Here is a 26,296-nt window from a genome sequence, read left to right as displayed (position 1 = left end):
GTTGACTTCAAAGCATAAATCAACTGTTTTGTATCATAACAGTACAAACAGGGATTTTTATTGGAGAGAAAAAGCATAGAGAAGTGAAGAAATATCTCGGCGGTTCATGGTTTTCATCAGGTACTGAGTGCTGAAAGGCTCTGGCAGCAGATGCAGAGTGGAGAGGCCTGCTCTGATCTGACATGTGCCGCTGTGTTCAGATAGATGTGTTTCCTTTGGAAAGCAGCAGGAATTCAGACTGATTGAGTCCATTGTCTCTGCCACTAATGCGCAACACGACATATTTAAGGGACAGACGGGATGAATGACTATGAGGGAATAAGAATAAGAGAGAGAAGGTTTCATAGGTTTGTTGAGAAGAGCCAGACTGTGAAATTCAGAAAATCTGAATATTGTGATGAAATGTGTTTGAGCGCTATCATAAGTAATAAAAATCAAACAATCTCATGGATAGCTCAGGTGTTTCTGCTTGAAAGCAATGAGATTGAGTTAATGGATAATTTAATACGTGTCTCACGTCAAATGTTTCAAACTGTGGCCAGATTTGCCAAGATACTGAAGTCTCAAAAGTTACAGATCTGAAATGAAGATCTTAATTATTTTATTTTATTTTATTTTATTTTATTTTATTTTATTTTATTTTATTTTATTTTTATTTTAATTTAATTTAATTTAATTTAATTTAATTTAATTTAATTTAATTTAATTTTATTTATTTTATTTTATTTTATTTTATTTTATTTTGATTGATCATGAATTGTAGTATTAAATCATCTTTTCATTCTGTAAAAGGTGTAAATAATGTAAATATGTGTAATAATGACAAAATAATAATAAAATATGTTGTTATTTATATAAATTATTTTTATTATTAATAGCAGATTTCACATATCCCAAAAATGCTTCACACAAAACAACAAAACTAATAATGAATTTAATTTACATTAATATTTTAATTGAATTGAATTAAATTTAATTTAACAACTAATGGTGCCCTAAAATACAAAAGTGGCAGTTTGTGAATTTAGGCAGTGAATTCCTTAACAATATATGAATGATTGTCTCAGTTATAAGAAAAATCATAACAAAAATCTACAATATAATAACAAATAACACCACCAATAATTCTTATGTAAGAAGAAAGCACAACATCCGAGGCCTTTAATGACATTAAACCTGGAGAAAATGTCCAAGAAACAAATATTCACTAACTGACACGACTGGCCCTCTCATGTTTCGATTGAGACTCAGGATGAATGAAGCTACAACACAAATAGCTAATGTTAACTGAAGCTTTAGCGCTATTAGACACAGAATTACCCAGCATGCTCTCTGTCTTTCTGTTAGCGTTCAGGCCTGTGACTCTGTGTGTTTATTCAGCGCTCGTCTTCTGCCTGGGTTTGCGTCTGTGGTGGTGTGAGGGTTTATGGAAGGCCAGAGATCAGATGGCCGTGGCTCTCCTACAGCGCTCACAAGGTGTGTCTATCTACATAAGCTACAAGACCTCCAGCCATCTGTGTGGCTTTATATTCAGTGTGTTTATAAAACAGCCATATAGTGTGTGTGTATGAGTTTATAGAGCGCTCATACTGTGTGTATGTGTGTTTATTGAACACGCATATGCCGCGTGTGTGGCTGTCTGCGGCTATTTGTTTTGGGTTGAGCTCAGAGACAGTGGCAGCGCTGTTTTTAGCGATGGTTGAGGCGACTTAACGCTATAGGAACCTGAGGTTTAGTGTCTCCTTACTGGGTAATGTTTGCAAATGTCTATTGGAAATAGTGCACTATCGTAAGAAATAAAAATCAGACAGTGTCTTGGATCTCAGTTGTTTCTCTTTGAGATTCTGTGGAGATTAAATAGACGTTTTGACTTATGGTCTCCTGCTTCTTATATATATATATATATATATATATATATATATATATATATATATATATATATATATATATATATATATTTTTTTTTTTTTTTTTCCTACAAGAAAAAGACCCTTTTAAATTTAAAAATGTGTCAGATGTTTCAAACTGTGGCCAGATTTGCCAAGATATCAAAATCAGAAATCTGAGCAAGAAGATCTATTTATTTTAGGTTTTGGTGAAGCATCCTTAGTTTTTTTTTTTTTTTTTTTTTTTTACTAATATTCTTGATTAATTATATATATATATATATATATATATATATATATATATATATATATATATATATATATATATATATATATATATATAAAATATTAACTTCTTCTTAATGTGACAGGATTCTTGTCGAAAAAGCGCATTTCTTGGTTATGAGTAATAGTCTACCAAGTTATTTTAATATTTAAATACTCTGTATACAACTATAGTATTTATTAATATTCTGGATTATTTTTATTTCTTGAGTTTTTAATGTTAAGTTTTAGTAATTTTATGTGCAATTCCTATAGTTATATATATATATATATATATATATATATATATATATATATAATGTTATATATATATATATATTATATATATATATATATATATATATATAATATAATAATAGCTTTATTTTATTTCAGTTTTAGTAATTCACTACAGTACTTTAATACATTTTATTTTTAGTTAGTCGCCAAGGCAGATTTTCATCTAATAATAATTATTTATTTTTGTCACACTCTGTGTAGCGAGGAAACATGGAATGCATGATACTCTTCTTTAAATTTCGATAATCCAAAGGGTACACAGGGTAGACAGGAGCACAGGACACACAACCAACTGAAAGGACTGGGGCTTATAAACACAAGATAATTGGGGAAAACACAGGTGCACGGAATGATACAGTCAACATGGGACATGGAACATATGGAGAGAAAACACAACATAATGAGTCCAGGTGCATGACATTAATCCCTCCCTCCCTCACCGTGGAACAACAGGGGGGTGGGTGGGAAGCAAGGAGGAGGTTCCGGTGGTGGGCCGGCAGACAGAGACCATGGAAGGAGGAGCCAGGGCGGAGACAGGAGGAGCTTAGAGCAGGATGGTCGACGCCAGACCAAGGCAGAGCTAGAGGGACGAGGCAGCCAGGCGGAGCTTGTGTACTACCGGGCCACGACAGAGAGGAGGGAGCTAGGAGCCATGGTGGAGCTGTTGGGTCAATGGACCGAGGCAGAGTCCAGGCCTCGAAGGATTGAAGCGGAGGTGAGGGAGACTCCGACCACAGCGACGCTGGAGGATGGCAGTCCTGCGGGGTTCGCACCGCATAGATGGTGGGCTAAGGGGGAGCAGAGGGACTGCATTTTCGAGGAGCTGGCACTGGAGGGCACATTCTAGGAGCAGGCACTGGAGAATCGGAAGCCCCCTCAGGGCTGGATGAGGGAACCATGGATGAAGGAGGGCTGGATGGGACCAGCGGAGACAATGGAGAGAGGAGAGGGGCCAGTTTGATCTCCAGATCAGATTCCAAGTCAGTAAGATCCTCCTTTTGGCATTTCATTATCAGCGCACCCTCATCCGCAGTGCAGGGGGCGGAGCTCCTCTCTGCACTCACACCGTCCGTGGCACTCTCTCGTCGCAGGCGCTGTTGCCGGCTCACACACCTTCACTGACGTCTTCAGCAGCACTGGCTCCACGGCGATCCTCAGCACTGTCGCTTCATGCGCCGATGGCTTGTTAGTCGCGGCAGGCGATGGATCTCCGATGGGGGCTCGGGCTCTGGTTGGATTGGCTCTGGGTACGGAGTGGATCTGGCAAGATCATCCACAGGGCAGATGGTACGTGGCGACCTGTTTCTCATCCAGAGTCCACTCCATGAAGGCTGCAAATTCCTCCCGAGGACCATCTTCGGACGACAACGTTCTGCACTTGCCGTTCAGGCTAGCATCATAGAAAGTGCAGAGCGCGTCGCCCGGGTAACTGGTAATGTGAGCTAACAACAGGAACTGTCTGGTATGGTCCTCGAGAGATCGGCCTCCCTGCTCCAGCAGGAGAAGGTGGAATTCGGGGAGAAGGAGAGGATCCATAGAACACAACGGAAACAAAACACTGAGAAAAAAACGGAAACAAAACAGAGGGTAGACAAACGGAGGTAACTGTTTTGGTCGGAGATTCTTTCACACTCTGTGTAGCGAGGAACAAGAAAACACGGAATGTATGATACTCTTCTTTTAATTTCAATAATCCAAAGGGTACACAGGGTAGACAGGAGCACAGGACACACACGGGTAGATGTATCATCTCCGACAAAAGCCAACTGAAAGGACTGGGGCTTATAAACACAAGATAATTGGGGAAAACACAGGTACACGGAATGATACAATCAACATGGGACATGGAACACATGGAGGGAAAACACAACATAATGAGTCCAGGGGCGTGACAATTTTCAGTTACCAAAAATAATTCTTAATAGTTTTATGGTAATTTGCGCTAACATCACCATTTAAAAACAACTTGACAACTTGATGTTTACATAAGTTTAAATATTTATGTTTGAATAGCCAACTTCTAGGGTTTACAAAGAATGGTGTGAAAAGGGAAAAACATCCAGTATGCGGCAGTCCTGTGGGCGAAAATGCCTTGTTGATGCTAGAGGTCAGAGGAGAATGGGCCGACTGATTCAAGCTGATAGAAAAGCAACTTTGACTGAAAGAACCACTCGTTACAACCGAGGTATGCAGCAAAGCATTTGTGAAGCCACAACACGCACAACCTTGAGGCGGATGGGCTACAACAGCAGAAGACCCCACCGGGTACCACTCATCTCCACTACAAATAGGAAAAAGAGGGCTACAATTTGCACGAGCTCACCAAAATTGGACAGTTGAAGACTAGAAAAAATGTTGCCTGGTCTGATGAGTCTCAATTTCTGTTGAGACATTCAGATGGTAGAGTCAGAATTTGGCGTAAACAGAATGAGAACATGGATCCATCATGCCTTGTTACCACTGTGCAGGCTGGTGGTGGTGGTGGTGTAATGGTGTGGGGGATGTTTTCTTGACACACTTTAGGCCCCTTAGTGCCAATTGGGCATCGTTTAAATGCCACGGCCTACCTGAGCATTGTTTCTGACCATATCCATCCCTTTACGACCACCATGTACCCATCCTCAGATGGCTACTTCCAGCAGGATAATGCACCATGTCACAAAGCTCGAATCATTTCAAATTGGTTTCTTGAACATGACAATGAGTTCACTGTACTAAAATGGCCCCCACAGTCACCAGATCTCAACCCAATAGAGCATATTTGGGATGTGGTGGAACGGGAGCTTCATGCCCTGGATGTGCATCCCACAAATCTCCATTAACTGCAAGATGCTATCATATCAATATGGGCCAACATTTCAAAAGAATGCTTTCAGCACCTTGTTGAATCAATGCCACGTAGAATTATGGCAGTACTGAAGGCGAAAGGGGGTCAAACACAGTATTAGTATGGTGTTCTTAATAATCCTTTAGGTGAGTGTATATATATATATATATATATATATATATATATATATATATATATATATTAAGATATATATATATATATATACACAAAAAGACGGGTGGTCTTATTTTAAGAGATTAAGAGATAAGAGATTTTAAGAGTCTGCAATATTCATAGCAGTGTTTTTATTTCAATTAGAAAGATATTAATACAATTATATATATACATATATATATATGTGTGTGTGTGTGTGTGTGTGTGTGTGTGTGTGTGCGCGTGCGTGCGTGCGTGTGTGTGTGTGTGTGTAAGGTATTAGAATACAATTATAAAATATATATAATAATAAAACACAGACATACATTTATTTATTTATTTATTTATTCATTTATTTATTTTATCTAGAGTAGGGTCCAAAATTACCACTTTTTAATGATGTTAGTTTTAACTATAATGCATTTTTAATATTGGGGAATATACTTCACAACAGAACCAATATGACACAACTGAATTATATTTAACGCTGGTAAATTTGGTCAGATCACTCTATTGACAACGCTGATTTTAGTGAGGTTTCACTGAGGTTTCGGATGATGCCTAATGGACAGTGGTGTTGTGGATCTTCTCTCTGATTTCTTCTCATCATTGTGAGGTAAATGTGAGTTAAACACAACTCTTTCTCCAAAACCCCTCACAAATGGCTGTTCTTCACACCTCGGTGTCCATCTCTCCTCTCAAATAACCGCCAGTGTTTAGGGGGTCCTCTAGCACTCCTGTCCGTCGCATGTTCAGTGTTCGGCTCGCTGACCTGTGCAGGTATTTCCAGCAACATGCCATTCATTGGCTGATTTTAAGGCCTCAGTGATATTTTAAGCTGAAGTTTCTCCTCCTCACCACGAGCATTTTCATAGTCCCCCGCCTGGATCAGAGCGTTTGATGGCTTTGCCTGGTACCAGCGGCTCTGTCAGTCAAAGCTGGCAGCGTGAGCGCTAAAACAGATGTGTGTGTGATTGCTGGAATACAGTCACTGGATTGTACAGAAGGATTATGACTGGAAAATTCAATCTCTCATAAAGTCTGTTGTCTGCCCTTTATAAATCAAAGCCTGTAGAGCACAGAGGATGAAGGACACTGCTGATTTAAAATAGAGACTGAGGAGGTGGAAATAGAGGCCGTTTTAGTTGCAGAGTTTCATGCACACAGACTTCAGAACAATAGTCTGGCCACATCTTTTAACATGCTTCAGAAATCGCGGCAAGACTCTTGAAATTACATCCATACATACTAGTGGCTGATGTATTGACTGATATTTGGCATTTTAAAAAGTTTTTCTGTTTGGCCGATAAGTCTTGTCTTTTATTTTGAAAGCACTATCTTATGTAATATATAATTAAATAATTATAAATAAATGACTATATATTATATATTCTAGTGGCCGATCAATATATCCCCAATACTGACATGAAAGCAGATATTTGGCTTTTTTTTTTTTTTTTTAAAGTTTTTTTTCTGTTGGCAGATAAGTCTTTATTTTGAAAGTTCTAATTTAATACATAATTAAAAAATAATTATAATAATAATAATAATCTGTTATACAGTGACTGATCAATATATTTCCATGGCCAACATATAAGCTGATATTTGACATTTTTTACATTTACTGTTTGGCCGATGTGTCTGGAATGTGGGACTTTTAATTTGAAAGCAATGAGTCTGAGCCCATTTCCCTTCTTCATTTGTTTAGTGTGTTTGTTTTATGGTTCTTCTAATAATTAATAGAAATATTATTTATATATATATATATATATATATATATATATATATATACTGCTCAAAAAATTAAAGGAACACTTTTTAATCAGAGTATAGCATCAAGTAAATTAAACTTCTGGTATATTGATCTGGTCAGTTACGTAACAGAGGGGGTTGTTAATTCATTTAAGCTGCTTTGGTGTTAATAAAATTAACAACAGGTGCACTAGAAGGGCAACCATTAGAAAACCCCCCAAAACAGGAATGGTTTTTTACAGGTGGAGGCCACTGACATTTTTTCCCCTACTCATCTTTTCTGATTGTTTTTCACTAGTTTTGCATTTGGCTAGGGTCAGTGTCACTACTGGTAGCATGAGGCAATATCTGGACCCTACAAAGGTTGCACAGGTAGTCCAGCTCCTCCAGGATGGCGCATCAATATGTGCCATTGCCAGAAGGTTAGCTGTGTCTCCCAGCACAGTCTCAAGAGCATGTAGGAGATTCCAGGAGACAGGCAGTTACTCTAGGAGAGCTGGACGGGGCAGTAGAAGGTCCTTAACTCATCAGCAGGACCTATCTGCTCCTTTGTGTGCAAGGAGGAACAGGATGAGCACTGCAAGAGCCCTACAAAATGACCTCCAGCAGGCCACTGGTGTGAATGCCTCTGAGAAAACAATCAGAAACAGACTTCATGAGGGTGGCCTGAGGGCCTGACGTCCTTTGGGGGGTCTGTGCTCACTGCCTGGCACCGTGCAGCTTGATTGCCATTTGCCATTGAACACCAGAATTGGCAGGTCTGCCTCTGACAGAAGAGAGCAGGTTCATCCTGAGCATGTGTGACAGATGTAAAAGGGTCTGGAAAAGCGGTGGAGAATGTAATGCTGCCTGTAACATTGTTCAGCATGACCGGTTTGGTGGTGGGTCAGTGATGGTCTGGGAAGGCATATCCATGGAGGAACACAGAGACCTCTACAAGCTAGACAATGGCACACTTACTGCCATTAGGTATCGGTATGGAATCCTTGGACCCGTTGTCAGACCCTACGCTGGTGCATTGGGTCCTTGTTCCTCCTGGTGCACGACAATGCCCGGCCTCATGTGGCGAGAGTATGCAGTCAGTTCCAGGAGGATGAAAGAATTGATACCATTGAATGTCCACCACGCTCGCCTGACCTAAATCCAATTGAACACCTCTGGGACATTATGTTTCAGTCCATCTGACATCGCCAGGTTGCACCTCAGACTGTATAGTGTATAGACTGTATAGGAGTATAAAGGCAGTTTTTAAGCATATTTTATAAATTAAATGGATTCTGAAGCACAGTATAAAAAACTTAAATCTGATCAAAATTAGAGAACACTTATGGCGCTTTTCCACTCCGTGGTATGACTCGACACGGCTCGGCTCAGCTCGATTTGCATTTCCACTGCAGATTAGTATCGCTTTAGAGTGGGCGAGATTATTCACATGTCGTTATTGTTGTGCTGCCTCTACTGCCACGACTCCTAAAAAAACTTTTTCATTCCGCATCGCCCCTTCAAGCTCTCGCTGGATCCGCTCCTCTGCTATCAGCGAGAGGAACTATATATGTCATTTTTGATCAATTTAATGCATAAAACATTTTGAACAGTAGTGTATGTGACCTCAGAGCAATTATATGTCACAAAAGCTCTAATAAGAAAGCACTCTAAGTCTAGTCTTGCTGTGGTTGTTATGATTTCCAGCATAAGTGTCTTTGTACTTCAGGACTGTAGCCTTGAGTCTAGTTTATAAGAGTCCAGATCTAAACTTTGGAGGTTGCTCTTGAGTCATTTGTCTTCCTGTCTCATCCCTCTGTTAAACCAAATGGGCCTGAGAAGTAGCAGGTCAAGCACAGGGTCGTCCCGTGGCACCACACATCCCGAAGCGCTGGCTGGAGATTTCAGAGCTGTCACTCCTCAGGGAGTTCAGGTTGCAGCGCATACCGGCCTGACAGGAGAGGAGAGGAGGAGAAGGGTGAGAGGAGATCTCCTCTGGGATCAATCACACGCTTTCTCTTCCTCTCGAACTCTCACTCTTCTCCTCATCCCTCAGGGGTGATGCTGGGAACAAGATGAGTAATTGAGTAGTTTGAACCTTACCCCAGGAATTGTTTTCTTTTATTTATTTATGTATTTTTCTTTTCTTTTATCATTTTATTTTTAAGGTAATTGAGTAGTTTGAGCCTTCCACGGGAATTATTTTATTTATTTATTTTTATTTATTGAGGTAATTGAGTAGTTTAAACCGTTCACATGAATTATTTATTTAATTATTATATATATTTTTTTTTATGGTATTAAAGTAGTTTGAACCTTCCACAGGATTTTTTTTTTTTTTTTTTTTTTTTTTTTTTAGGTAATTGAGTAGTTTGAACCTTTCAAATGAATTATTTTATTTAATTATTTTTAATTTTTATTTTTTTTTTATGGTAATTAAAAAGTTTGAACCTTCCACATAAATTATTTTATTTTATTTTATTTTATTTTATTTTATTTTATTTTATTTTATTTTATTTTATTTTATTTTTTGAGGTAATTGAGTAGTTTGAAACTTGCACGGGAAGAATTTTCAGCTTTCTCCGTACATTAATTCTAAAGATCTCTCATATGTGAGCAGAAAAAAATCAGAAAAATCACACAAAATATATTTAATATCAGCAATGGCAGCGATTCCTCCAACTTCCTTTTTTTTTCTTTTTTTTTTCTTCACTGTAATCTCACGTTTATACCTCTGTACTCTTACTGAATGCCAGCTGCTGACTCATTTGACTCTTTTCTTTACTCATAAGGCATTTTAGCAGTAAGCTGAGGGTTAAATGATGTCTACAGTAACTTAGATCTTGTGTGAGTCTCCTGATGAGAATTCCTGCATCATGAGCGAGTGTCATTTATCTCCTCTCGGCTCGTGCGTGTGTTTCTTGCTGTGGTTTGCATTTAGCACTTTTGGCAGCTGGGCCAAAGCCATCATTCCCTGAGCGCGGCCGCAGCAGCCATTAAGCGTAATTTGTCTGGTATCCCTAAACTGCAAACTAACGATGGGATAAGAGAGAGAGAGAGAGAGAGAGGCATTCCTCTGGTTGTCATGTGGAGATGTTGGGCCCCATGCGGCTGTGTGTGTGTGTGTGTGTGTGTGTGTGTCAGACAGCAACACTGAGGCTCGCTGGGAACTCCCGCAGGACCCACTCTGTGTTTGTGTGTGTTTTAAGGGGGAGGGCAGCAACCTGAGAGGGACGTCCCGCTCCGGCCGGCGGGATCAAGCGCTCCTACGGCCAGCCAGGCACCAGCCATCCTGAGGGATTTACACAGCAGCAGTCAGCCTCATGCTTGCTCTCATTCTGTTCTTCTCCATCAGTCACTTCTCCCTCCAGCTCTCTGTGTCTCTCACTGGAGGGAAAACGCATTTCTCAGAGGCTGCTGTTTCATGCCTTCGAGATTTAATGGAGTCATGTGTCATTTGAGTGTTAGTTTTGTCTCGTGTGTTTCTCATAAAATGCCTGAGGAGAAATAAAAACAGACCTGAATGAGTCACTAGTCACCTTCCAGTAAGAGTATTGAGCTTTAAAATGAATGTGAATAGCAGCTTAGATCAGTTGATGAGAAATATCTGAGTTCATATTGACATCTCCGAGTTTTGGTTCTAAATCTGAGCACAGTTCGCACCTTCCACAGGAATTATTTTATTTTACATTTTACATTTTATTTTATATTATAATATATTTTTGGAGGTATTTGAGTAGTTTGAACCTTCCACAGGATTTTATTTTATTTTATTTTATTTTATTTTATTTTATTTTATTTTATTTTATTTTATTTTATTTTATTTTATTTTATATTTATTTTATTTTATGGGTATAGGCAATAGAAATATTCATAGAAAGAAATTTCTGCTTCCATATTCATCCCCGGAAAACTTAATGGAGTCATGTCTTACTTTTATTATTTCATTTAATTTATTTAATTTGATTTAATTTAATTTTTTTTGTTTTGTTTTTTATTGGTTTTTGTTTTTTTTTATTGTTTTTTTTTGTTTGTTTTTTATTGGTTTATTTATTTACTTTTCATTTTTTACGTAATTGAGGAGTTTGGACTGACCACATATTTTATTTTATTTTATTTTATTTTATTTTATTTTATTTTATTTTATTTTATTTTATTTTATTTTATTTTATTTTAGTTTAGTTTAGTTTAGTTTAGTTTAGTTTAGTTTAGTTTAGTTTAGTAGTTTGAACCTTCCAAATGAATTATTTTATTTTAATTGAGTATAAACCTTCCACAGAAAGGTAATGTCAAATTGTGAACCAGTATAAATCTGAAAAATCCCACAATATCTCTTTAATATTGCAATAGTTTCTCATAGACAGCACTGAGATTAAATGGACACTCTTAAACTTCCTATTTTTGTACATTGTTTACATTCATTTTATAACTCTGTACCCTTACTGTTTGACAAATCTTTTAATTTCTCATAAGTCACAGCTGAACTCCAAAGCAAATCTGAGCACAGTTTGAGAGACAGTTGAGATCATATTTGAAACTTTGCAGGAGACACATGCGAGATTACTTGAGCTGTTTAATTTCTTGAAGCTATTAAATGGCTCTCTTTAGTGATTTTTCTTTCCCATCTCTCTTTTTTTCTGCATTGGATTTTTCTTCTTGTCTTCTCAGATGGGGCATTTTTGAGTAACATGTATGTCCCCTGGTACCCCTGCACTCCTGTGGACCACCACACACACACACACACACACACACACACACACACACACACACACACACACACACACACACACACACACACACACACACACACAAACTGTCATCTTCTGCTTCTCTTTATATGGTCATGTGTGTCTATGGAGAGAGAGAGACAGACAGACAGACGTGAAAGAGGGAGCCTCTGTTTTCTAGGAACTTGACCCTTATCAAACATGCACTACACTGTTATTGTGGTCTTGCTCAATTACCACAGCCCACATGAAACACACACACACACACACACACACACACACACACACACACACACACACACACACACACACACACACACACACACACACACATGCACACTGCAGCTCAGAGACGCCCGGAGGAGACAGGAAGCTTAAAGCTCATTCACTGTTTTATATTCAACCCCAAACCTACTTAATGCAAGCACACAAGCGTTTCTGAAAGTATGCACTGCATTCTCAGAGCTATAGCAGGCATTATTATTTATTTGCACAAACTGACGTCTTTTGCAGCCTGCTCTCTTTTTCAGACTGAGTGACAGGAGAATCTTACTTGGTCAAAACTTGTTAAAAGGTTTATATCAATGATCTGAATAATAACACATCTAGCTTACTGACTAGAGTTTAACTCTATTGCCTCCTTGAGTCCCGGAGCTTCAAACGCTACAGTAATGCGAGAAAACTGTAATGTACTGCAATTGTAATGTAGATGGTGATACTTTAATATATAATGATGAAAATAAAAAAATAAATAAAACGGGGAAAAAAGCATTTTTTTTTTTTTTTGTTATTTGAAATAAAACAATCTTTAACTATAATAAAATAGTAGTCGGTTACAGCTTGTTGCTAATGCAACATTTCTCTTTTTTATTTAGTTTAACTCCATGTAATAAAATAAAGTAAAACTGAAATAAAATGTATAAAAAACTACATAGACACACACATAATAAAAAAAAGTGTATAAACTCTATATACACATTAAAAATAATTTTTCATAGTTTTAAATAAAATAAGATTATTTAATTATTGTATGGTTTACAAAATCAGTCTTTCCACTTCAAAATTTCATGATTAGTTGAGTGTATTATTTGCCATTTCTATGTACTTTGTGAAATTTGCTAGCCATTAATTAGTGAGATTTTTTTTTTAAAGTAAATATTTTTTCGGTGTAAACATTTAAGAAGAATAAAAATGACAAAACAACATGTGATTTAAAATATTTAAAAAGTTGTATTATTGTATTTACAAAAACACCTGTTAATGCAATACTGCCTTTTATTATGTTACATATTTGGCTGTTTACATTTATTAATCTAGCAGATGCTTTTATCCAAAAATGACTTGCATTGTATTGTCTCTAGCGCCATGCTGTATTGTTTGGCAAAACGTCCCTTTGGCAGGAACCTTGAAAGTAAAAATGATTCATTATTATAATTAAATAGTGTTTCTTTTTGTTGTTTTTTTAAGTCTAGGGTTAGTCTGTAGTCTCTCTTAGATAAACGTGTGTGTGTGTGTGTGTGTGTAAGTGAACCAATTAAATGTCTGTTGTTAGCATAGCAAATGGTGCAATAAATTTAAATTGCTGGAACAATTCAATTTGTCTGAAATCCGGATCTCCCCGTTCTGCTGTAAATTTGCCTGGGAGAGCCGTTTAGGCTGGTTTGGTGTAATTAAGCAGCGACTGAAGCGTCCGTGCCTCTGTCTGTCAGTCTGAGCGAGCGTTCGGAGGTGGGTTAGCAGTGGCTGGGTGGCAGGGTGAGTGTGCGGGGCCTCCCTGGCTGGCGCCTGAAATTTTACCTTCCTATTCATCAGGCTGGTGTATTAATAATAACAGCACATCTGGAGTCACTTACTGTCTACAGTTAACCCTTTACAGAGACGCTGTGCTCCTCTTCTCCTCTCTTTCTCCTCTAGAGTACTTCTATGGCAGACACACTGGTACGAAAGAGTTTTTAATGCTGTGGTTTCTCATGTCAACACCACAACTGCAGTACTGTACAGTAAACATCAAACCATTGTGGTATTCAAATGGTTTTTGTAGATACTACTTCACCAAAACCACTTATAGTTGCATGCAAACTATGTTGGCATACTACGTTACCTGGGGAATTCCTAACATTCTTAGGTCTGACAATCCAGAAAAACACAATTACAAAAACACTGAACTTCTATGAGACATCTTACAACACAATAACTGTATATATCATGATAAAGTATGTATTATTTGTTGCTTATAATATAAATATATAGTGTGTATTGAATTAAATTTATTATAGAAATATAAAAACAAAACAAAAAAACAAAGATGTCACAACCAAAACTCCAAAGATGCTAATCAGCACATGGTTAGCTAGCACAGTTCTGAACAGCTGTACACACATAAAAATAAAATGATATGGAATAACTCCCAAAAAAGTGTGCTTAATTGCAGACGAAAGGTGTTCGTTAGTGAGGTTCCTTAGAGTTACACACAGATTTTTCAGACTTTTAAACACATTTATCTAAAAATGATGGGGCCGATCTACTCACCCTGTCGCTATGAGAGAGAGGAACACATAAATATTTCCTGATCATAAATGTAGGGGTGTAGTTGATTTCAGTCTCATCCAATGAACTAAAACATGCACTGTTTCGGTAGTGACATGGAAAATGCGGTACACATTTTTAAACAAAGTTTCGTAAAAATTAAATATTTCTTTTTTATATATATATCATTTTCAAAAGTTGAAATTTAGGGGTTAGAGTTCGGGACAGCCACTTCCCAATTGAAAGTACCCAATAAATTATGATTTTATATACAGGTATATTAAGCACTTACTAATATTGTAAATATTATTGTGGGTCTCAATAGAGAATAAAATTATCTTAGTAAACATCTAAGATTTGAATACTTAAATGCTTGTGGGACAGCCTTTTACACCAATTCTGTATAATGGCCCAACAAAATAAAACAGTAACATGGTTAGAGAATTAGCCTAAATTAAACAAACCGAATCAGTTAACAGGAAAACTGGGAAGATGATCAGTTGAGAAGATGAACCATTTGTGGTTTGAGAAACAGACATTTGATGTGTTTTTATTTTATGGTAATAACATGTAGATGATAGTTTATCTGGGATTTGTGCCTCAAAGTCACAGGACATGAAGTGTAGTTTATTTATGGAAAGTGCTGACTGTCTCAAGTCTTTTACGGGCAATGGAAAGGGGGAACCCGGAGTCCGCAGGGGGATATTCTCGGGCCAAACGTTGGCTCAGCATTGGCTGGCCCATCTGGCCGTGTACCTGTACCGCGGGGCAGGTGACAGAAATCTGCGTCGTACCAAAGTGACAGGCGCGGCCTCATTACCGCATCGACTCACACAGCAACAGCGTTGTTAGCCAGCAGAAAACACACACATGCACATGTACAGACAGTGGTCATCACTCATCCATGCTGCAGTCAACACCAATGATGTCATCAGCAGGCGCCGGGCCAGACGCGCGCTAACTATAGCGCAGAAGTACCTGTATAAAGATCCTTATTTAGCTTTTTGCGGCAGGAGAGAGAGAGACTGAGAGCAGCTTCTGTTTTTTACGTCTGCATAATATATACATGCACGTATTAGAAAAGGACATGTCAGCCTTGTGAAAACATGCTTGACAAACAAGTTCTTACGGTGCTAATTATTTTCTAAGGAAAACATGCGTGGAGAAATTATGGCGTGCTTGTGTAAGACAGTGCTACTGGGGAATTTTGCAGCGAAAATAAATAGTGCTAATTGAATAAACGAAGGCCGGTGTAAAATGTCTGACATAGTGGATTCTGGACTGCATTTACAAATATCAGGCCGTAGATTAAATTGCTTTTAATCCGGCTGTATTATAAACCGTGGAGCTCTGCTGGTGACTGAGGGGTTAGTGAGCTGATTAGTCTGCTGTCTACATAGGGAAGGACCTTAGGCAGCATCACTAAGAAAACCTCAAAAGTAATTGAATTTAATGACGCTTGATTATTATAGTTAACTAAAATAAAAACTAAAGCCATAAAAAAAAAAAAAAAAATTATAAATGTTAACTGAAAAAAAAAAAAAAAAAAAAAACCTTTTTGCAAAGGCACATTTTTCATTTTCATTTAGTTAAACTTGATTTACTAAAAGAACTCAAACCGAAATAAAAATTAATATAAACTGTATAGACATATATGCCCCCCCCCCCCAATTTGATTTGTTTCTTACAAACATGCACCATTTCACTTCTCAAGACATAAAGGGGTCATATGATGCGATTTAAATTTTTTCTTTCTCTTTGGAGTCTTATAAGCTCTTGGTGCATGAAGAAGATCTGTAAAGTTGCAAAGACTAAAGTCTCAAATCCAAAGAGATATTCTTTATCAAAGTTAAGACTCTGCCACACACCCCTAAAACGGCTCATTCTAACACAACCCCACATGTCTACGTCACTGTGTGGAATTATTTGCATAATGCTGCCAAAATGTTCACTCAAAGAAAGAAGGCATGGTTTCAGTAACCGCAGTTAGTGTTGAAGCAGTCATGTCAGGGAGATGGTGTGTGTATCTAGACGAAAGCAAAAGCACTTTATTTGGCCTTCCAAAAGTAGATGCATTTAGGAAGCTTTAAGATTACTTACAACAGAACAGCGATGCATTTTATGGACGACCGTTTCGTGAACCTAGGAGAGGAGCTAATTCTGACTTTGCTACGACAATCGTGTGCTTCTGAATCAGCTACTGTAAGTATGTTTTGTTATTAGTTTAATTATTTGCTATTGACTGTTCAATTGCGGAGTTTTGCGCGTCGTGTATGTGTGTGTGTGTGTGTGTGTGTGTGTGTGCACGCGTGTGTGTGTGTGAGAGAGAGACAGAGACAGGGTCACACAGTGGAGTCAGCTGTCTTTCTCCAAATCTGATGAAGAAACAAACTCATCTACATCTTGGACTTCATGGGACACTGTCACAAGCGTTCCCATAGTTCTTCACCCTGCAGGTCAGGACTGCCGTTCGTCCTCTGAGCCCCTCATCTTCATCTATCTCAGTACGAGTGCCTCTCGCTTTATTAAACACGCACAGGGCATCGACACATGCAGCCGCCATCCATCAAACCGCTTTCTGTTTATGTTTCAGAGCTAAGAAATACCTATTTAACAGCGAGCGGGTTGCATCAGTGCGTAAGTGTGTGTGTATGGGAGCATGAGCTGTGTGATTCACCTGTCAGATTTCTGCTCTCACCTGAACTGAAAGGCACATTTATGGTGCAGCGGACAGAAATAACTGCTGATGTCATGTGTTTTGGGACGGAGAAACTGTGAGAGTCAGAAACATATGGACATTTTTCAAACCCTGGCAGCTCGACCCCTGCTCAGATATTAGTCTGATACCAGTGTTAGTCTCTTGACTATCGGCGTAAAGTCCAGTCAACACTGCAGCCAGGAACCACCCACTTAGACTGACTGACATGTGAAGCGACCAATTGTGGTGATTTGAAGATGCTACATTTATAGAACAATGTGCAACAAAATAATAAGCTTGAACAGATAACACAGAGGACATTCATTGATTAATTAATTATTGATCTGCTTTTTGAATAATTGTTCACACAGCTATTTTTACACGCTGTATGTTGTTGGATTCATTTGTAATTTGCACAAGAAACATTTAATTGATTTATTTATCCGGGCAGTTCATTCGACAGTAAGACATTCATAATGTTACGAAAGATTTCTATTTCAAATAAATGCTGTTCTTTTGAATGATTGCATTCTAATATGCAAATCAGAATATTAGAATGATTTATGAAAGATCATGTGATGCTGAAGACTGGAGTAATGATGCTGGAAATTCAGCTTTGCATCACAGGAATAAATTGCATTTTACAATATATTCACATAGAAAACTGTTATTTTAAATGGTAATAATATTTCACAATATTATTATATTTTACTGTATTTTTGATCAAATAAATGCAGACTTGGTTAGCAGAAGAGACTTCTTTTAAAAACGTTTTAAAAATCTTATCATGAATGGTATGTATTATATATAATCTAGTTAAATGGTGATGTTCATAACTTCCTTTTTCATTTTAGTTTTTCCAAATTAGCGTTTTTTTTGTTTTGTTTTTTTTTTGTTGGTGTCAAATGTTGTTCATGCAGATCCTTAAATATCTTCTAAAAATCCAAAGGCATGAACAAACTTTTTGGTTGAACTATACAGCAGCCAGTTCTTTCTCAGAAATGTTCATTTTGCCTCTTGCAAACACAATTTTTATTTTACGTCAGACTGACTTTTGATATTATTTGAACGATTCAATAGAATCGAAACAGTTTGAGTTTTTCACCAGACATTTTGTGCTTTTGTGCAACAAGGCTGAGATGATATTAAAACCAGCAGCACTGACAACCGATTCCAATATTTTCCATTGCATAAAGACTCATAATACTGCAGCGTTTGTACACATGAGAAATCAGCACACAGTAGATGTTAAACACACTGTTCTCTCTTTCTAATAATGGCCTGTAAAACAGCCTTTAAAAGCTGTAATGCCTCCACAGTGTGTACAGATTTAAAGTGTGATTTGGTTAATTAGCTTGTTTTGACACAGTGTGTGTTTAAATGAGAGTTTATAGGCAGAGAGAGGATCGCTGTGTGTGATCGCTGCTGTCTCAGAGCCTCATGGGAACACGAGAAGACGGGCCTCTTAAATGCCTTGGATGGTTTTATTTTATAGCAAAACCTAAAACATTCCCCCGGTGGTTTAAGGTGCCGATCAGATTGAGTTGTTTTCACTGGCTGTATTCAAAATCCCTCTTTCAATGTAACTCACTGGGATTTTTGTGTCCATTACATTGTCCAGAAAGAGAAAAGCGTCCATTGTTTAGTAAATGAACAGCTCATCTCATTCCCTCCAAGTAATTAGTAAGTATTATGCAGAACACTGATGCATTAGTTAATTAAAATGACTAAAATTGTAAAATTGCACTGAATTATTAATGTATTTTGACCCTTGTTTTATATTAAAATTATATTAAAATGTATTATTTAACAGTAACATTTCTAGAATATTACAGAAGAATTATTAATTATTATAATAAGAAATGATAAAAGTAATTTAATATTTTTAAATATAATAATAATTTTTCATTTTTATTTCATTTTTTTAATCCTTTTATATTACTTTTTTTGTGTTTTCCTGAAATATTTACAGCAAAACTGGAAATGATCCAAATGTATGGTTTTAACTTGGCAGACATTTCTTCAAATAAAATCTGCCAAATCCGTAAATGTAATTGTTGAGGTATTAGAAGGTGACATAAATACATAATTGTTTATTTCAATTTTGTTCAGCTTCCTTCAACTATAACAATTGCAGGTTAAAAACTGACCCGCTAACATCACAACCATAGTAGAGATTTTGTATGCACATTCAGTGTTGAGACTTTGCAGACATGTTCATCACCCTAAATGAGAAATATCCTAGGTTAATCAGTTTTTCCAACAAATCAAAAATGTGTTTGAGGCAAATTCACCCAAAACATAATATAAGTGTAAAAAAAACAAAAAAACAAACGCAGCGCTGACCTCATACATCATGCTCCCGGAACTGCTTCTGTGTTGGCACAAACTAGATTAAAGTGATTATTACATTTTGAATATGTATATTTTTCTTATAAAAATCCATTGATTCGCTACAGGAGGCCTTTGTTCACCCCCGGAGCCGTGTGAGACACTTTTTTTTTTTTAATGGATGGGCGCTTTTTATTTAACTTCTTATGGACTGAAGCAATGCAACACCCGCTGAGTGCCATTAAACAGCTTGAAAGATCAAAGACAATTTTTTATATAACTCCGACTGGATTTGTCTGAAAGAAGAAAGTCATATACACCTAGGACTATTTGAGGGTGAGTAATTTATGGGTTAGTTTTCAGTTTTGGGTGAACTAACCCTTTAAGGTTCTTTATTGCCATCAATGGTTCTATGAAGAACCTTTAACAATCTGGAATCTTTGGAATCTTGAAAATGGAATCGTTCCATTCCACAATTTCCTTATAGTTGGAAAAGGTTCTTTAGATTTTTTAAATGTTCTTCACACTAAGAAATAATAAAATGGTTCTTTTAAGAACTGTTCACTGAAAAGAACTGAAGAAGCAACAGCTTAAAGTTAAAACGCCTCAATGATGGATTTGTTTTTTTTACAAGCACAGCTTTTCTCTTCACAAGACATTAACTGATGAACTGGAGTGGTGTGGATTACTTGTAGATTATTGTGATGTTTTTATCAGCTGTTTGGACCCTCATTCTGACGGCACCCATTCACTGCAGAGCATCCATTGTTGAGCAAATGATGTAATGCTACATTGCTACAAATCTGATGAAAAAACCTTGGATGGTCTGAGAGTAAGGACATTTTCAGCAAATTTTCATTTTTAGGTGAACTATTCCTTTAAGAGTGTTTGTTCTCATTTCAGAACTTTTGACACAATTTTGATGCATTCAGTGCTTTAGCAATTGTGCAAGGTTTGATTGTATTTCTGTATAAACATTTGTGTTCTGGTAGCTGTGTGTAAGGTTTCTGCGATTGAAGAGGTCTGGTGTGCTTCATGATCCTTTCCTTGTGTTTGACGAAAGCACCAGCAGAAAAGACAAAACCATTAGCAGAAATTGTTAAAATGAAAACATCTCGGTGTCAGAGTCTGCTCTGATAACTCTTACTATGACAGGTAGATGTGTCACTGCTTATGCATTTTGACTCTAATAAAACCCCTGGAAAGAATCAAGAGAATCATATGTGACAGTCAGTGAGCTTAAGCAAAACCAAATGCTGATCTTTTGCCACTTCACAAAATGTTTTTAGGTTTTTAAGTGGGTAAGCCCTTCATTGAAGTGAGCTGGTTATGAAAAGGATTTTGAATTTCAGTCTTTATTAAAATTCATCATGAAGTGGCATTTGCAATTGCAACCTATTTTAGTTGCATGTCAAAATTTGCACTTGATGAACGATTATTAAGACAAATATCTTGTTTTCTTTAAAAAAAAAAAAACATGCACTGAAAAAAAAGTTAATAATAAACCAGAAACATGCACTCATCTGTTTTGAGTTACAGCTGCACTTCTCCAAGCCTGTTATGTGTATTTTGAGTCTTTTATATTGTGACAATGCCCAAAAATACACCTGTGACTTGCGTCCCAGACTGTTCTCGGTCTCCTCGTGCAGAAGTAGAGGAGTTGAAGTGTGAATTAGCTCATTCAGACAGAAACAGAGATGCATTTATCTCTCCGTCTGCTTTATGGCCAGTGGAATGGCAGGTCACTTCTTCCATTAAATGATTCTTGAAGAACGAGCGTTTGACAGTAGCTCGGGGTTTCCGCGGCGCTGGCTTGGTGGGAGATGTTCGTTTTGGATTCATTTGGACAGAGTGTTTTATGGCTTTATTCCCCACGGCCTGAGCGCACACTTGTGTGTTTGTGCTTCTTGAAGTTGCAGAAAGACAGATAGTATGCGGTCATTTAGTAGCTGCTTTTCTTCAAAGAGACTTTCAGAAGACTTATTTCAGGTTCAGTCCTCCTGGACTAACCTTGAGGATGCAAGAGCTTTGCATGAGGACATACAGCATATAGTGATAGTTCATGGTTTACTTACAGGGCTCAGATAGATAGATAAAAAAAAAAAAAAAAAAAAAATAAAAAAAAAATAAAAAAATAGATAGATAGATAGATAGATAGATAGATAGATAGATAGATAGATAGATAGATAGATAGATATTTTTATTATCATTTGTTTTTATACATATTGTATTTTATTTAATCATTTAATTGTATAAGTTGTATTACTTGCCATTTATTATAATTGTTGTAGATTTATTTTATGATCATTTATACTGTTGTATTACTGTTCCGGGTTTTATCTTTGTTATTTTCACATCAGTGCAATGTTTAAAATAATAATAATAATAATAATAATAATAATAATAATAATAATAATAATAATAATAATAATAATGTCATCTTATTTGAATTTATTGTATGATGTATTTTTTTATGTTAATTTCATTCTGAGTACTTTTTTATAATATTATAAATATCATATTATAATTTTTTTATTTAACTATTATTAAATTATTATTATTGTTTTTGTTGTTTTCTTTTCTTGTCACTGCAATATTTAGCAATCATGCCAATCATATGAGTGACACTTTGAAATAAAAATTATTATTATTAATAGTGGCCCCATATTTTCACTTAATATATAAAGGTCATGTTTTTAGTGTCATTGCTGTTGTTCTAGTTTTCCTTTTTTTGTCACTGCAATATTTAGCAATCATGCAAGTACTTAATAATAATTATTATTATTGTTTTAATGTAATTGTAATTATTTTTGGTCATGGTTTATTATTGTTTTTTATTATTTAATATTGTTATTATTATTATTGTTGATTTTTTTTTCCACTTGTCACTGTAATATTTAGCAATTTAGTGTAAAAAAAAATGTCAGAAAAGGGCCTTTAAATTAAGAAACAATAAATAAAAAATTGAGATAGATAGCAGTTAGAAAGTGCAGTCTTTTATAAACTCTCGCCGTGTAGTTGGCGTGAGGAGGCCGACAGGGGGTGTAGCGGCTTTAAAGCCCTGCACGCCTCCAGCCACGCCTCCCTCTCTCTCTCCCTGAGCTCTAAAGGAGGTGTCGGGGAATCTCCTCACATAAAAAAAAAAGCACCGGCGGTGTATTACATCACAGGGCTGCGCGTGTATATATCGGAGGCGCGCGCGTGAGAGAGGCATTCCCAGAGTTTTGAATCGCGCTGACGCGTCGCGTGCGGGACTTTCACTCGTGATGCTGCGCACGATTCCGACGCATTTAACCACCAGCAGGACCGTCAGCAGCAGGAAACCCTACGATTAAAATGGACGGATAGATCCAGCGTCTGAGCGCTTTGGATAAAGTTGAGTTTGCGTGATTTTCCCCCTTGTTTCCGCCTCACGATGGATCCCCCGCAGTGTTTGGTGGCCGTGTACCTGCTGCTGGTGTCCCTCGCTCAGTGTCAGCACTATTACCTCCTCAGACCCATCCCGAGTGACACTTTACCCCTGCTGGAGCTCAAGGAGGACCCCGACCCCATCTACGACCCGCGGGAGAAGGACTTAAACGAGACCGAGCTGAGAAGCGCGCTGGGGGACTTTGACAGCCGCTTCCTGTCCGTCAGTCCTCCTCAGGACCGCTACACAGGCAACGAGGACCTGGAAGAGCTGGACCTCCAGCAGCAGAACCCCACCGGGCTGATGCCCAAAGACATCAAGAGCCTTGACTTGGACGTGCAGTGGGGCAAGAAGCGCAAAGCCAGCAAGAAGCTGAAGCGCAGGCTGCAGATGTGGCTGTGGTCCTACTCGTTCTGCCCGGTGCTGTATGCGTGGAACGACCTCGGCGCGCGCTTCTGGCCGCGCTTCGTGCGCGCGGGGAGCTGCTACAGCAAGCGCTCGTGCTCGGTGCCGGAGGGGATGGTGTGCAAACCGGCCAAATCCACGCACATCACGCTGCTGCGGTGGAGGTGCGTGCAGAGGCGAGGCGCGCTCAAGTGCGCGTGGATACCGGTGCAGTATCCCATCATAACAGAGTGCAAATGCTCGTGCGCTAACTGACCAATCATTAATTGACATCAAAACACCGATCCGATGCTTATTTCTGGAAGAAAAATAAAAAAAGTGCACAGACTAAATAAGAACTGTCGTATTCCTGGACAGGAGCTGCAGCTGCAGCTGATTACTGGACTTAAATTATGGAAAACTGTATAACTGTACAAAATTTGATCTGATACGTATTTCTGGACTTCAGTTTTAAAAACTCTGCTCTGAAACATTTCAGGAAGAACATGATAAATTAAATCTAATCCCATACATATTTCTGGATTTCTGGAAGTTATGAAAAACGTTTTATCTTGTATTTTGGTAACACTTTGTGTGAACTTTAAGTCATTAACAAAAGTAATGCTGAAGAGATTAATAATTCATATTCAATCCATTATATATATATATATATATATATATATATATATATATATATATATATATATATATATATATATAAACATTTCAGCAACTGTTTGAATGTATTAGCCGATGATTTGATGAGCAGTATGTATTTTAATATGATTAATAATATGTAATATGCATTATGTATTATAATAATGTCTGTTGCCGTTTATATAAGTTATTATAAAGTGTTGCGTTTTATTTTTTTATGCACTATCATGTGTAGGAATGTATTGTATGTATATGTCGTGCCATCATGTAATGATCTAGCTACTTGTAAAAAGCCAGTATTATGTGTATTATCCAGAGTCTACTGTATTTGTGGAAAATATTGGTTAACGTTGTATTTATATTGCAGAGAGCGGCCCGTGGAGCCGTTTGAGATGTTTTATAAGGTTTTCTAAGCTGATGTGATGACCTCAAAATTTATTATGGATTTTTAACGTCCTGCAGCTGCGACAGCTGCTTCATGGCGATGATTTATCCTGTAAATTAAGATGAACTGTTATTTATTCTTTATATTCAGATAATAAAATATCAGTGAAAACCACAAGAAACGGAACGCTCAAGCTTTTTCTTTTCATGACGCCTGTGAAGAAACTTCAAAGAGATTCTCCTAATTTACCATGAAATTTTCTCACCTGGCTTAAGGGCCCGGTAACCAGGCAACCACTGGTGATGCTCACAGGGGCCCATGTGGAGGTTTGGCACTTCAATTAAAAAAAAAAAATAATCTCATTACCTACATTTTAGCTAAGTGAATATTTTAATCGGGTTTATACTTTTTAACTAAATAATTTTCATTGGTTTCACAACTATCAGATTTATTCACATTTTAAAAAAAGGCATTTTGAAAATATTATTATCTAAAGGAGTCATATGATGCGATTTCAAATTTTACTTTCTCTTTGGAGGGTTACAAGCTATTGTTGCATAAAGAAGATCTGTAAAGTTGCAAAGACTAAAGTCTCAAATCCAAAGAGATATTCTTTATAAAATTTAACACACGTCCACGCACCCCTAAAACGGCTCGTTCTAACACGCCCCCACATCTCTATGTCAGATGTCTATGTCGCTTCGTCATGCCTGGAGCTGATCCGTGCTGGTCGCTGAGGAAATAAATCAACTTTGCACAGTGGTTCGCCAGATCAGCTTTCACCGTGGACGAAGCGGAGTCCAGCCCAGGGTCGTCACATGTGGTTGATGCAAGGTACGCTCCTTCGTAGAATCCACCTGCCGCAACGTTCTCAAGCCTCCCGCCTCTGCTCACTCAAGCCCGCCGCGGCTCACTCTAGACCTCGGCTCACTCTAGACCTCCGGTCTCGGCTCACTCAAGGCCGGGGTGCGTGATACTGTTTCGATGAGAAAGCGGAACTACTTTGTTTTTGCCTTCCAAAAGAAGACAGGACTAGAAATCATGTTTATATCACGTTTATAATAAGGTTTTTGTTTATGTCTCGTAGCTCCGGCCGGACAAGGCATCACGATATGTTAAGAGGCATAACATTTCCGTCACACACTTGAGGCACTAGATAGCTGGCCAATCACAGCGCACCTCGCTTTTCAGACCGATGAGCTTTGTGAAAATTGACACGTTTCAGAAGGCGGGCATAGAGGAGAAACAATAATGTGCAGTATGTGGAAAATAATGTGTTTTTTTTTACCTTAAACCGCATAAACACATTTCATTACACCAAATACTCAAAATAATGTTCTTTTTAGCAACATCATATGACACCTTTAAATAAAATAAAATAGATGCAAATGGTTAATAACAAAAAACGCTGTATTTATTTATTTATTTATTTATTTATTGAGTGTGGAAATCTAACCATTTATTTCATTTATGTATGACTGACAATTATGCATCGCATTAAGTTAATTTAAAAAAGTTAAGTTAAAAAAAAATGTCTAAATGGATGGACATTTTATATGCAACTCAAAATGTAGGCCTAAATATGTTTCGAGTGTATATTAGGGTCATTTATTAATCTTTTACTCAAATATCCTCATGTACATCCACATTCAAAGCCCTGGATCATATGTTTGCTAATGACTTATTAATGAAAGTTATTATGAAGTGTTAGCAGAGATTATGTGATGTACGTTTCAGTAGACATCCCGTCTAATGTAGATTAACCATATTTTATGCATCAACTAATTCAAACAATTCTGAACATTCACAGGCCGGGAACCTGCATGTATTAATTTGCTTACTTGGTCTCGTTAAAACCTTTCTGGATGTGTTTTCTGCCGGCTAACTGGGCTAAAGGTAGCGGCCTGCCGATGCAGTTTACGACAAACACGTAATGTGGAGCCAATAATGGAGAGGCCGTCTAAACTTTCTCACATCACGGGTGTTAACAGAGCTGACGGCTCGCACTAATGAGC

General features: G+C 37.5%; 1 protein-coding gene across 1 annotated transcript; it reads left to right on the top strand.

The window, feature by feature from the left end:
• The first annotated feature begins 22,591 nt into the window (after positions 1-22,591).
• LOC122135406 (noggin-1-like) lies at positions 22,592-23,551 on the top strand. The gene has a single exon (XM_042714722.1). It carries the CDS (start codon positions 22,862-22,864, stop codon positions 23,513-23,515), a length of 654 nt encoding a protein of 217 aa, XP_042570656.1. The 5' UTR covers positions 22,592-22,861; the 3' UTR covers positions 23,516-23,551.
• Positions 23,552-26,296: the final 2,745 nt, after the last annotated feature.

This window comes from Cyprinus carpio, chromosome A3 (assembly GCF_018340385.1).
Source record: "Cyprinus carpio isolate SPL01 chromosome A3, ASM1834038v1, whole genome shotgun sequence".
Taxonomy (NCBI): domain Eukaryota; kingdom Metazoa; phylum Chordata; class Actinopteri; order Cypriniformes; family Cyprinidae; genus Cyprinus; species Cyprinus carpio.
Note: the sequence above shows the minus strand (reverse complement) of the source record. Positions and strands in the feature narration are given on the sequence as shown.

Coding starts and splice junctions, on each gene's coding strand:
- LOC122135406 (XM_042714722.1), top strand. CDS start 22,862: ATGGATCCCCCGCAGTGTTTGGTGGCCGTGTACCTGCTGCTGGTGTCC.